At 40.6% G+C, this 12,500-nt stretch overlaps 1 protein-coding gene across 1 annotated transcript in view; it reads left to right on the top strand.

The window, feature by feature from the left end:
* LOC107552438 (neurexin-2-like) overlaps nucleotides 1–12,500 on the top strand; it is a 172,188-nt gene that overhangs the window by 15,039 nt on the left and 144,649 nt on the right. Inside the window, exon 5 of the mRNA XM_016234321.1 lies at nucleotides 2,007–2,180. Coding sequence (XP_016089807.1) covers nucleotides 2,007–2,180 — 174 coding nt within the window. The remainder of the gene's footprint in view (nucleotides 1–2,006; nucleotides 2,181–12,500) is intronic.

Raw genomic sequence — 12,500 nt, forward strand, 5'->3', positions numbered from 1 at the left:
TTTTTTAGTGAATTGTTGGCCTTCTGGAGAGTATGTTCATTTACTGTACATGTACTCAATACTTGGTAGGGGCTCCTTTTGCTTTAATTACTGCCTCAATTCGGCGTGGCATGGAGGTGATCGCACTGCTGCACTGCTGAGGTGGTGTGGAAGCCCAGGTTTCTTTGATAGCGGCCTTCAGCTCATCTGCATTGTTGGGTCCTCATTTTCCCAATACCGCATAGATTCTCTCTGGGGTTCAGGTCAGGCGAGTTTGCAGGCCAATCAAACACAGTAACACCATGCTCATTTAACCAGCTTTTGGTACTTTTGGCAGTGTGGGCAGGTGCCAAGTCCTGCTGGAAAATGAAATCAGCATCTCCATAAAGCTTGTCAGCAGAAGGAAGCATGAAGTGCTCTAAAATTTCCTGGTAGATGGCTGCGTTGACTGTGCGGTTCTTTCTTGTGAGTTCAGTTCACTGGAGACTCGCACTAAACGGATCATGTGAATCAGTGAGTTGTCGACTCGAGAACAGCTGCAATCGGTTCATTCTGATTCGTCAATGAATCGTTTGGTGCGATTTGCGAACCGATTTAAAAGGTTAATTGAAAAGAATCAGTTCGTTCTTGAATCAGACACCGCTTCTGCGTGTCAGAGCATGTGATATATTATTAGGAGTAATGCTATGTTTTATGAAATGTAGTGAAGTAAAAAGTACGATCTTATGCTTTGGAATGTAGTGAAGTAAAAGTAAAAGTTACTCAAAATAAAACGACTCCAGTAAAGTACAGATACTTGAAAAATGTACATAAGTACAGTAACGAAGTAAAGCTACTCCGTTACTGTCCACCACTGGTATCATCAGCATAACAGTGGAAACTAATCTCGTATTTCCTAATAATATTACCAAGGAGCAACATGTATATCGGAAATAGCAGAGGACCTAGGACAGATCCTTGTGGCACTCCATATTTTACTGGTGATAATTGAGATGACTCCCCATTTAAATGAACAATGTGGTAGCGATCGGACAGGTAGGATCTAAACCATCTTAAAGCCTGCCCTTGGATACCTGTATAGTTTTTTAATCGATCTATGAGTATGTCATGATCTATAGTATCGAATGCGACACCAAGATCAAGTAAAACTAGCAATGAGACACAGCCTTGGTCTGAAGCAAGAACTAAGTCATTTGACGTGACGTGACGAGACTCTGGGAGATCAGCCGTGACGTGACGAGACTCGGGGATGGCAGCAGTGACATGACGGGGCTCCGCTGTCGCCGCCATTCTGTGAGCGCGCTCCGGTGCAGCCGCCATTACCGGCACGGGCGCGATGTCCCTTTCTTCCTCCGTGACACCCACAGTAAACAAAGAGCCTACAGTCAACAAAGCATAATCCATAATAACTCTTCCTCCAGTGAGTCAGTGTTCTGGTGTGAATCAGGAGAGAAATCTGCACAGATCAAGCAGCGTTTAAACAGCTCTAAACACACATGTGGCTGGAGTTTGATGCGAGAGACAACAGCAGATGCACTTTTTCACTGGAGGAAGCGTTATTATGGATTATGGACTATTATGAATTATGTATTTTATTGTGATTGTGTTAAAAAGTGGCATCGCATTGTCATCACATCTGTTTGTTTTTATCTTGCACATGAATGTTTTTTATCTCAAAGGGTTTTTAATATGAATATCATCTGACTCATATCTCTGAAAGATCCAGCAGAAGCTGTAAAATGAGTTTGAGAAAGTCCGATTCAGAACGGCTTCCTATAAAGAGAAAGACTAATATGATGCAGAAGAGCCAAACCTAAATGAGTGATTTCAGTCTCCACAGCGATTGTGGCATTTCTCTCGTGTGATCCAGTCACCGCTCTGGTGTTCATCAGTTTCAGCAGCGAGGGAAACGAATGTGAACAGAATTAGATTTGCAGAACAGTGAACTCCAGATCCCTGATCAGATGCGATAACTGTGATCTGATGAGGGTTTCACACATGCGTGTCTGTCTCCTCTCGTCCCACAGGAGAGCTGTATATCGGTGGAGTAGCCAAGAGCATGTACAGCAGCCTGCCGAAGCTGATCGCGTCCCGGGACGGATACCAGGGCTGCCTGGCCTCCGTGGATCTGAACGGCCGGCTGCCGGACCTGCTAGCAGACGCCCTCCACAGGGTCGGCCAGGTGGATCGAGGATGCGACGGTCAGTCACACACACAGTCTGTGTGGAGCTACACATGAACATCGTGTGTGTGTTCACATCACATACATCAGCACGCTTACTTCAGCAGCTTTGTATGGAAGCTTGTTTCCACCACAGGATAAATAAATAAGTAATAAATTTAGCTGCAACGTTTTATCTCACAATTCTGACTTTTTCTAAGTTTATACCTCACAAATAATTTTTTCCCCCCCTCATTTCTGAGATATAGAACTCGGAATTGTAAAATATAAACAAAGAATTGCAAGATATAATGCAAGTTTGCAATATATCAATTGTAATTCTATGGAACAAGTCAGAAAAGTCTGAGAAGAAAATGTAGAATTGTGAGATAAAAACTTGCGATTGTGAGAAAAAAGAGAATTGTAACAAAAAGTAGATTTTATTTTTTTTATTTGATGAAGAAAAAAACAGAATTGTGAGATGTAAACTCAGAATTGCAAGAAAAATTTAATTGTGAAATAAAAAGTCACTATATATATATATTATTTTCTCATATTTCACCTCAAACAAGCTCTTAAGATATTTAAGTAAACTACAATTTTATCTTTTTTTGTCAAATTTGTTGGCTGTGGTGGAAAAGATGCCTGAGATACTGAGAGACAGTCGGAATTTGTGAAGAAAAAAAGAAATATATATATATATATATATACAGTATTCCATGGCTGAAACATGCTTCCATAGTTTTGAACCTGGAACATTGCTTTGGGCCTGTTTACACCTGGACACTTCATGCGTTTTCTCTGATCGGATGTTAATCTGATTTGTTAAAATGGTTTCAATTACAGCTGGGCACATAAATGTGTCTCCACAAAACGGATATAAATCCGATCTTCAATTCCCGAGCTATATGCAAATGTAATGGAGTTCACGTCATCACAAGCAATAGGTACGCGCTGGATTTTACTCATCATCAGCTAATTTCAAGATCAAAGACTGCAACAGGAGAGAGCGGCATCAGCACTGGAAAGATTGCTTTCAGTTTCATTTGCTGCAGTTTTGCACATCGGCTTGCTGTAGACATACTCAGCTACTCATCTGCGGCGATGCGTGTTGCATTAGCGCCGTCATATCTGACTATGACATGTCATATAGCCTTTAACACTCTCACACGTTTATTGTTAACTAAAATTTAAATTAAAAATAAAAATAAAACTAAAACATTTTAGCTAGCTGCCAAAGCACCATTTCTCATTGCTTTTAGTTTAAGTACAAAAATAACTATAACTAAAACAAAAATTTATTTAAAAAACGTTATAGACATATTTATTGAATCTTGTTTCCACCCCAGAATGAATAATAAAAATATTAAAAATAAAAGGTAATTGCGACTTTTTATCTCATAATTCTGACTTATTTTTTTCATAATATAATAATAATCTAATAAAAAAGTAGTTTTATTTAATAAAAAATTAATTATTAATAAAATAATAGTATCTCAGTGATACAAAAACTAACCCATTTTTGAGTCCATTTTTTTCCTTTCATTTACTGTGTTTTTCTTTTTTCCTTTGGTTTGCTGTGTTTTCCTGTGTTCTTCTCTTTTCCTGTGTTTTTCTGTTTTCCTGTGTTTTTGTCACGAATCCGGTCTATGAACTTCCGTTTGTTCACCACCAGAGGTCATTATCCACCACATGGACTCTCACACTACACAGACTGTCACACTTACCCTGGACTTCAGTTCCCACAATCCATTTCACTCTGATTACACACACGGCTGCAGCCAATCACACACCCTACATAAGCCATGGACTTCCTCTCTCTCACTGCCGAGTATTGTTTGCACTTATCGCCACGTCAGTGATAGCAACGTTACGGAGCCATTTCCGAGTTTTGTCTAGTTCCTAGCTCTAGTCTAGTCACGTCAAGTCAAGACACAGCTGATCTTCATGAGTTACGCCAAGTCACAGCTAATGTTCATGAGTCAAGTCAAGTTCCAACTGATCGTCATGAGTCAAATCAAGTCACAGTTGATCTTCATGAATCAAGTCACATCACTAATCTTCCAGAGTCTCGTCACATCACAGCTGATTTTCCAGAGTCTCGTCATGCCTAAGCTGTTCATCCACAGTCACGTCATGTCACAACTGATCTGCCAGAGCCTCGTCATGCCTCAGCTGATCTACCAGAGTCACGTCACATCACAGCTGTTCATCCAGAGTCACCTCACGTCTCAGCTGTTCATCCAGAGTCACATCACATCAGAGCTGATCATCCAGAGTCATGGCACGTCTCAGCTGTTCATCCAGAGTCACATCACATCAGAGCTGATCATCCAGAGTCATGGCACGTCTCAGCTGTTCATCCAGAGTCACATCACATCAGAGCTGATCATCCAGAGTCACGTCACGTCTCAGCTGTTCATCCAGAGTCACATCACATGAGAGCTGATCATCCAGAGTCACGTCACGTCTCAGCTGTTCATTCAGAGTCACATCACGTCTCAGCTGTTCATCCAGAGTCACGTCACGTCTCAGCTGTTCATCCAGTCACGTCACATCACAGTTGATCATCCAGAATCACATCACGTCTCAGCTGATCATCTAGAGTCACGTCACATCACAGCTGATCTTCCAGAGTCACGACACATCACAGCTGAACATCCAGAGTCACGACACATCACAGCTGAACATCCAGAGTCACGTCACATCACAGCTGAACATCCAGAGTCACGTCACATCACAGCTGAACATCCAGAGTCACGTCACATCACAGCTGATCATCCAGAGTCACGTCACTTCCTGTCTGTTGCACCCAGATCTTTAAGGTCAGTCCTTCGATATCCCAGTCTGGTATCCAGTGTGAGGGATACACCGCTGATGTCTGCACGCACAGCTGGTATCCCCAAACCCACTTACTCTAGCCCTCCTGTTCCTGAACTGATTCCCCTGTCTGAAGCGCTTCCCATGATGGGGATCACTTTTTGGTGTGTTTGGGCTGCATACACCATTACAGAACCTCCCGAGGTGGCGGCGTTCACTATGGAGTCTCCAGAGGTGGTGGCTGATGCTGCCGAACCTCCTGAGGTAGTGGCGCTCACTGCTGTGTTCCCCGAAGCCATGGCATCCGCTGCAGTTTCTCCAGAGGTGGCGGCATATGCTGCAGAACCTTCTGAGGCGGCGGTGCTCGCTTCAACTCCTTACGTGGTGGTGGCACAATACACTCACAGCCTGTCGTGTCGTGGTCGAAGAGACCATTACTGAACCCTCCCTGTTTCCTGATGTTACTGCTGTAGAACCTCCAGAGGTGACGGTAATCACTACTGAACCTCCAGAGGTGTCAGTGGTTTCCACTTATCAGCTCTCTTCCTGTCCTGTCACAGCTATGGAGGCCATCTGTGATCTCTCTGCCTGTCCTGTCACAGCTATGGAGGCCATCTGTGAACTCCCTGTTTGTTCTGTCATGGCAACGGAGGCCACTTATAAACTTTTGTCCATCTCTGAACTCTCGTCCTGTTCTAAACCAGCCATGGGGGTTGATTGTGAACTGTCTGTCACAGCCCAAAAACCTGCCTTTGAACCCTTAACCCTGCCTGTCATGAGCCCAGAAACTATAAATGCACCCCATGTCTTTCCTGTCAACCCTGTCACTGCCATAGAGACCATTCAGGAACTGTCTGCTTGTTCTGTTTCCCCAAGTGTGTCTAATCCTGAACTATCTGTCTTGCCAGTTTCAGTCAATGAGTCTGATTTTGAACCATCTGTCTGTCCAGTTTCAATTAATGGATCTGAGTGTGAATTGTCTGTATGTCCAGTTTCATTCACTGAAATGTCTACCAGTCCAGTTTCAGTTAATACACCCAATTTGAACTGTCAGTCTATCTCATATCAACCCATGAATCGGTTTGTGATCTGTCTTCCTTTCCAGTTTCAGTCAATAAGCCAGATTTGGAACTGTCTGCCTGTCCGTTTTCAGTCAGTGAGCCGGTTTATGAACAGTCCCCATTCAGTAGTCACCAGGGAGACTACTGATGAACTTTTTGTGTTCCCTGCTTTGATCCTTGATGCCGTGAATGCACTGCCTGTCTCTCGTATCTCAGTTTTCCCTAGGTCCCAGTCTCTGCCAGGGGTCCCTGATCTGTCTGGTCTGTCGTGGTCATCTTCAGTCCCGCTTTTGTGGTCATCCGTCTTGTCTGCTTCGCCGTGGTGGTCTTCTGCTCCGACCTGGTGGTCTTCTGCTTCGTTTGCTCCTCCGTGGTAGTCTTCTGTTCTGTCTGCTCAGCTGAGGTGGTCTTCTGTCCTGCTCTGGTGTCCTCTGCTCCACCGTGGGGATCTTCGGACCCGTCTGCTCTGCTGTGGTAGTCCTCAGCTCCAGTTGCTCCACAGGCCCCACTCTGGCTCCCTGCTCCGCCCTGGCTCCCTGCTTCGCCGGCTCCACCCTGGTTCTCTGCTCCACACTGGCTCCCTGCTTCGCCGGCTCGACCCTGGTTCTCTGCTCCACACTGGCTCCCTGCTTCGACGGCTCCACCCTGGCTCCCTGCTTCGCCGGCTCCACCCTGTTTCTCTGCTCCGCCCAGGCTCTGCCCAGGCTCCCTGCTTCGACGGCTCCACCTTGGTTCTTCTCTGCTCTGCCCTGGCTCCCTGCTTCGCCGGCTCCACCCTGGTTCTCTCCTCCACCCTGGCTCCCTGCTTGGTTTTCTATTTTTTTACTGTGGCTTGCTGTGTTTTCCTGTTTTCCTTTGGTTTACTGTGTTTTCTGGGATTTTTTCCACTGTGTTTTGCTGTGTTTTCAGTTTTTTTCTGTTTTCCTGTGGTTTGCTGTGTTTTCAGATTTTTCCCCTGTGTTTTCCTGTGTTTTTGCTGTGTTTTTCTGTTTTATTGTGTTTTCCTGTGGTTTGCTGTGTTTTCAGGGTTTCTTTCCTGTGTTTTGCTGTGTTTTTTCTGTTTTCCTGTGGTTTGCTGTGTTGTCTGCCGCTTCAATGGTTTGTTCAGCTGCCCTTAACCGCTGGTTTGTGTGAGACAGCAGAAGACATTAGGTTTGAGAAGGTCAGCTCATTATCTGCATTCAGCGTGTTTGAACTTAATGCAAAACATCTTTGGATTGTTTCACTTCTTTAATATTTATACATTCAGAATTGTTGAATATATTTCTAAACATATTAGCATAAAGCATGCATAATAAATGCTTATGTCTTCATGTATATCTACATATCTATGACTGAAGGTTGGGTTTACGGCAACATTTCGAACCGCTGACACCAACAACATACTGTGTTTGAGAGTCAGAGTCTGGACCTGCACTAAAATTTTAGACATAAAAGGAAGATTTGAGATGGGTCTGTAATTAGCCAGTTCACTAGGATCTAGTTGTGGTTTCTTAATAAGAGGCTTAATAACCGCCAGCTTGAATGTTTTTGGGACGTGACCTAAAGACAACGACGAGTTAATAATATTGAGAAGCGGTTCTTCTGCTACAGGTAACTCTTTCAGTAATTTAGTGGGTACATTATCTAACAGGCATGTTAGGTAGTCATGTGTCTGATAGCTGGAAAGATCTCAGAACAGAACCATCACATTTGCTGAAGTCTCAAACTGTTATTTGAATGGGACAGATGATATTAGAGGAGCTAGAACATGTATGATCACATTGGGTTAATGTGCTCAGATTGTCTGGAGCTGGTAAGTTCTGCTGCACTTTGAACCATCTGAAGTAATTCAGAACAATGATCCAGTCTTGAATTCAGGAACAGACAGCATGTGTCGTACCCAAACTCAAACATGACAGTCATCTGTCAAGACACAGATGGTGTTCTTGCTGTTCACATCTGGAAGGTTTTGGTCTAGTAATAATAATTAATTGCCCTAAAATATAATATTTTGGAATTTCAAGTAGTCTGGAGGAAATGGAAAGGCCATATAACTTTCTGTTTCACAACCAGTAATATGATGATTTTCAATATATTTTAAGATAAAATATAAAGGCAAGTATGATCAGCATACAGGTCAAATGAAATATTACATTAGCTGTTTTTTTTTCTATTCATATAGGCCTACATAAAAACACAGTTGAGAATTTGTTTGTCATTTTCTTGCAATAAACATTAAATAGGCTAAAAACAAACTTAAGAAAAAATAACAGAATCTTAAACAAGCTGCACGATTAATTGGAACAAATAATGTGACCTTGCATTTATGTATGCAACACCCCATCGCCTTAACTTCAACTCAGGAATGAATCTGTTATATAGGCCTACTGTATTTGTCAGTTTTGGTGATAACGAGGTCAATCTCGTTTGATAAATCGCTCACGGGATTTGATCTAAACAGAAAGCGCTAAACCATCTATGAAGGTGTAATGGCCTTTAGATCTGCTCCTGCTGCATCAAGTGTTTCTATTTACAAGCAACGCCAGTGGCGTGACGCAACGGATGACGTCACCCATTCAAAGCATCTCTGATCGAGCACTGTTCTACAGTTTAAGATACCTCTTATATTTTGTGTAACTGGATTTACTTGTTAATATTTTTGTTTATTCAATCATTCTTCTTTAATAAAAAATAAATAAAAAATCTCAGATCGAGTCTCCGCCCCCAGACCCACGCCCCCAAGTGCAGCTAAACTGAAGCTTGATAAATATGAACTTCGTTAGTTCAGCTGGCGTTTGAACATGGATTTATCTGGATCAAACTTGTCCAAAGCGAACGGATTAACAGTTTTGAGGAGCTAGATTTGCGATTTATTTACTTTGTGTTGGCCATTTTAAGCTTGACTAGCCAAATTATGCATTCATTCATTCATGACGTGGCTTTGAGTTTGAAAGCTGTTGAGTTAGTGACTGTCTGGTTAGTAGTATTGGTTAGTTGCGCTCGCTTTGTGTCATTTCTTTCCTAACTGCTGACAGATGTGTTTATGTGCGTGTGACGTGCGCGCGGAGGACGTTCGGCTAATGATACGGGGTTTGGGAACTTTTTGAGAAATTTTGCCAGGCATGTCTACATCACTATGTGGGAAGATTGTATATGCAAAGTATACGCAAATGTATACGCAAAGAAGAAGGCGTAACTTTTATTCTCGCTGTAGTATTGTTGCTATCGTGGAGACGCTGTGTGTTTTGTTGCGAAAGTGAAACTACTTTGTTTGGCCTTCCAAAAGAGGACACGACTAGAAATCAGTGGTTAAGTTGTATTTGCAACACTGTTCCAGAACACTTCAACCCAAATATTCAGATGTGTGCAGCACATTTGAAAGGCGGGGCATAGAGGAGAAACAATAATGTAGAGTATGTGGAAAATAATGTGTTTTTTTAACCTTAAACCGCATAAACACATTTCATTACACCAAATACACAAAATAATGTTCTTTTTAGCAACATCCTATGACCCCTGTAACGTGCCTTGGTTAATTTCAGAATAGCTTACATTCTGTTATACAGCTAACTTACAATATCAATTATGCACGAGCATGCACGGGATAAGAAATATACAATAATGAATAAAAAATAAGCTCTGAGGTATTCGGCCAATCACAACGCACTGGATAGCACTGGATAGCACCGGATAGCTGGCCAATCACAGCACACCTCGCTTTTCAGAACGATGAGCTTTGTAAAAATCGACGCGTTTCAGAAAGGCGGGGCATAGAGGAGAAACAATAATGTAGAGTATGTGGAAAATAATGTGTTTTTTTTAACCTTAAACCGCATAAACACATTTCATTACACCAAATACACAACATAATGTTCTTTTTAGCAACATCCTATGACCCCTGTAACGTGCCTTGGTTAATTTCAGAATAGCTTACATTCTGTTATACAGCTAACTTACAATATCAATTATGCACGAGGATGCACGGGATAAGAAAATATACAATAATGAATAAAAAATAAGCTCTAGAGCAGAGCTGCTGCATTAGATTCTAGCGAGCTAATATAAACAGAGTTGTCAATGCCGAAATGAAGAGAGGCCAAGCAAGTATGAAACTACTATATAGATATATATACTGTTGAATTGAGATCACAAGCGTTCTGATATTCTAATGGATATATTTAATTATTAAAAGCTAAACACTACTCATTACAGGAACATAACAGCAAATATTAACAATTTTTCTTTTTTCCATTTTTTCGATTAGCAGTTGTTTTTCATTATATTTATTTTCCAAATTCAGTTACCTGGAAGTGAAACATTATGTGAATTTAAAGTGAATAGATGAGTAGAACGTTCAAACGAACAGCATTTATTTTAAACAGAAACCTTTTGTAGCATTATAAATGTCTTTACTCTCACTTTTGATCAATTGAATGCATGCCCTGATGAATAAAAGTAGCAATTTCTTTAAAAAATGGAATAGTACTGACCTCAAATGTTGAGATGGTGTATAGATGTGTGTGAGGGTTGTGTAGTTTTGACTATAATGAAGTGGATATTTAGAGTATGTGGTCTTGTGTGTTGTTAATGGTTGGCTACAGTTGAGAAGGTCACATTTTAGTGCTAATTTTATGTTGGATCATACTTTGTCAAGCATTGTAGATGCACTGGATCTGTGTCTCTAATGCGGTTCAGAAAGCGCTGTTGTTGGTGGAAACAGGCTGCTGTGATATTCTGTGTGTGATTTCCCCACGGACTCCGTCTCGTTTCCCTCCAGTGTCTCTCTCTGCAAAAACAACATTATTATCATCTGTGCTGCCAGAAACAATTCAGCCTTCATCAGACTGCTGCTGCTCAAAGCTTGACAGCGTCAGATATTAAAGAGACGCAGTTGTTTGTGTCTCTTAAAGCAACTGGAGAATCATTGGGGTTTATTTCGGCTTTGCGTTTCAGACACAAACATGAGAGTACAGTAAAGCCAGAAAAGCAGAGGTGTAATGAGACACGGTGTGTGCAGAAGGGATTGGATGGCTTTGTTTTGCTCCGAATGGAAGTTGTAAATAAAGATTATTGGAGTATGTTTTACAAAAAAATACTGGATCAGTCTACTTTAAAATTTCATGTTTAATTCACTGTAGAAAATTGTCCAGCTTCAACTTAAAGTAATGATAAGTTATAAGTGAAAGCAATGGAAACGCTTCTGACTCACTGATCATATCATTTTACACTGTGTTTGCCCTTTTTTATAATTATTTTAAATTTACTAGCAGTTTCTGAGTGAAAATGGTCTCAAAGTAAATCCTATGCCGCTTTTTCAGGGCGCTAATCTGAAAATGCATGATTAGGGCTAGGCGATATGGCCCAAAACATTATCACGATATTGATATCGATAATTATCACGGTAACTGTCAAATCTTTATTTTTAAAGCCAGATTTTTGCTCCAAAGTGAAAGTTGTAGAAACCAGACCATTAATTTTACTTAACAAAATAAATATCTAAATAGAAATATTAATTTGTTAGTTTCTGCATGTTCTAATGAGTGATATTGTTTCAAATCAAGAAACAGATTTGGGTTGCCTGATAATATTAATAATAATAATATCACTTTTTTGTCTCTTAGAAATGCACATTTGATAGTATCCTGAGTTAGGATGCAGAGGTATATATTTGTTCATAATCAAAATCAGTGACATCTGTAAAACTTGTAGCAATCTCAATTTTACATGGTTACATTTATTCTGAAGTTTTTTTTTTTTTAATTAAGCATTGGTCTCCCATAGTAGCATACATTTAAATCATGATGAACACAGTTAAAACCACACATATAGCACCTCAATACCATGGTAAAAATATAACTATATGGTTTTTTAGGTAGCCTGTATGAAAAACAGTAGTCTAAAAACATTCAGTATAAATGCACACGCTATAGCTTAATCACAAATACATACTATAATTATATACCATTACTCCTGTAATACATTTCAATGTGAATATCCCACATTTGTGCCACAATACCACGGTGCAGTGAGTGTTACTACCAGTGTCGGGAGAGCGCATTACAAGTAACGCGAGTTACGTAATCAGATTACTTTTTCAAGTAACTAGTAAAGTAACGCATTACTTTTTAATTTACAAGAGAATATCGGAGTTACTTTTTCAAATGTATTGAGTGACAGCTCTGGTGTCGCCATGGTGACAGAAATCAGAAGATGTTACTGTAGTTCTAAAATAAATATGAATATGCATTAATTCATCTCACTCACAAAAACAAAAATAAAAACAGATTCAGTATTCCTCAAAATGAATAAAAATAATGCAACTCAGAATATGACGCAAACCTGCAATAATTAAATGTTAAACAGCACAAATATCCTTTATGTATTTAATATAACTTTTTTATTTTAAAAACAAACAAGCAAGCCCTGTCCAGATTTAAAAAGTAACGCAAAAGTAACGTAACGCATTACTTTCCATAAAAAGTAACTAAGTAGCGTAA

Source organism: Sinocyclocheilus grahami, unplaced genomic scaffold (assembly GCF_001515645.1).
Source record: "Sinocyclocheilus grahami isolate Dianchi unplaced genomic scaffold, SAMN03320097.WGS_v1.1 scaffold450.1, whole genome shotgun sequence".
In the NCBI taxonomy this organism is placed as follows: Eukaryota; Metazoa; Chordata; class Actinopteri; order Cypriniformes; family Cyprinidae; genus Sinocyclocheilus; species Sinocyclocheilus grahami.